Source organism: Pteropus vampyrus, unplaced genomic scaffold (genome assembly GCF_000151845.1).
Source record: "Pteropus vampyrus isolate Shadow unplaced genomic scaffold, Pvam_2.0 Scaffold132, whole genome shotgun sequence".
Lineage (NCBI taxonomy): Eukaryota > Metazoa > Chordata > Mammalia > Chiroptera > Pteropodidae > Pteropus > Pteropus vampyrus.
The window spans coordinates 2,313,193-2,315,134 of record NW_011888913.1 but is presented as its reverse complement, the minus strand read 5'-3'; the positions used below and the strand labels follow the sequence as shown (position 1 = coordinate 2,315,134).

The 1,942-nt window shown below is 45.6% G+C and overlaps 1 protein-coding gene across 3 annotated transcripts in view; it reads right to left on the bottom strand.

Moving 5' to 3' along the window:
- ZNF407 (zinc finger protein 407) overlaps positions 1 to 1,942 on the bottom strand; it is a 370,323-nt gene that overhangs the window by 119,579 nt on the left and 248,802 nt on the right. For all 3 annotated transcript variants that reach the window (XM_011367337.2, XM_011367335.2, XM_011367336.2), the window contains one exon: positions 1,475 to 1,653. In XM_011367337.2, coding sequence (XP_011365639.1) covers positions 1,475 to 1,653 — 179 coding nt within the window. The remainder of the gene's footprint in view (positions 1 to 1,474; positions 1,654 to 1,942) is intronic.

Below are 1,942 nucleotides of genomic sequence, written 5' to 3'. Positions count from 1 at the left end.
TAATGAAGGACCCGCAGGGACTGATGGCCAGAAGATGCTTCACTTTGACTTCATCTGTTTTCGTGACCCAAAGCTGATCAACTGTCTAGTTCAAAACCAGTAACGACCTCTGAAACGCGGAGTACTGACCTCAGTTGTTTGTTTTTTTTTTTTTTTTTTTTTCAAAATAGCCCTGGATACAACAGAGATTACGAAATCAAACATTCTACCATTACTTTAAAAAGTCAATCATATGAGCATAAACAAAGAAATCCGAAAGAACACGTCAGCAGAAAACAAATAGTAACCTTATATGCAGACATTGTCAAATGTGTTATTATTGTAACTCAAATTACCATTAAGTTTTGTTTCCTTTCACGTAGATATTACATGAGCACGTTGTTCACATGTTTTGCAAAGTCTTGCATTTCGAGTGGAGTTGCCCTTGACTTTCAAACACTATAGTCACGTCTCCAGCGTCACCACACGACCCCCACCCCTGCGTTGCCCATGCCAGGCCTAACAGATACAGTGCTGTTACCTTCTTAATTCCCACGAGGACCCTTTAACAGACAGCACCACACGGATTTCCACGTGAGAGGTCTGAAGCGAGACGAGGTCAGCCTGTGGTCACGTGGCCCCAGCCAGGGACGGAGCCCAGAGTAAACGCAGCACTAACGGACCCCGAAGCGTCTGCGTAAAGCCTCCCTGTATCAACAGGCATCACGTAAACACAATGCTCTTTGGGTTCCGTTTCGGAACTTCCTCTAAATTCTCTCCAGGATGTGACTTCCTGAACAGGTGCCTGAACTCGTCACCCATCACTTCTCCGTCCTGCACAGTGAGCAGTCCACACCCAGGCATCCTTGTCACTAAACGAAAAGCTGGGCTCCAGGAATGGGTCTGCTTAACTCTGCGGCTGGTCCTACACTCAGATCCTTCCAAGAATCTGACTTCTAACCCGACGAGGCTAGAGTAATCTTAGCAGCCTCTGCCATCACCAAAACGTCCCCACAGCCCGTGGGGCAGGGCCCTCCTGATTTCCGGGAAATGAGGGGTGCTGTGGTACCCCGTCCACACGGTTCTCCCCTCTCCCCAGTCACGTCCTCTTCCTCTCCAGGTATTCGCTGGAAAACGGTGGTACAAAGGGATGGGGTGTAACACTTAAAATCACATTCTTTGAAAATAAATTTAAAATTTTACCAATTAGCCAGAATATGAAGCATAAACAACTACCATAATTTCAGTTCAACTGGGTTTCGAACATCTGCTATGATTAACTTTGCTGTCCTGGGATAATTATTTTGTTATATTTGCCATCAATAAAATATAATTGAAAAGACCTGTTTTCACAGTTAAGTGGGACAAGACTAGAATGTACTTTTTATACGTCCTAGAGCAGATACTATCACATATGCTAGCGCATTAAAACAAAGCACAGCGATGTACAAGGAACACTGCGGCCATCGTGATGAATGAAGCGACGCCTTCTTACCAGCATGCAAGTAGGCCAGGTCGGGGTTTTCGATGTCGGGGTGCTGCTCTTTCAAGTGGTTCCGGAATTCCACAGGGACGTTTGTCCCATAGTCGCATTTGGGGCAGTTGTACATCTTCACCCCCTCGTGTTTGCCGGTGTGCAAAATGTGCTTGCGGATATTCTCGGCACAGTTCGACCTACCAAGTGAGAAAGCAAACGGATTAAGGTCAAATCAACGACATCAGACGGCCGTAGCAATAGCAGCTAACAGTTACGAGGGCCGGGTACGAGTCTAAGCGTTATACTCATGTAACAACAACACCTTCGTCGATGAGGCTGGCAGTCTTTGTAATCCCGGTGCCAATTCTTGTATTGGTCTTTTACCTTAGCAATTCATTTCTACAAAGAACCGGAAATACAAAATCCCAGATTTTACGATTTTAATATCGAATTATTCTGGTACCACTTGAGGGCAGTGAAGGAGTT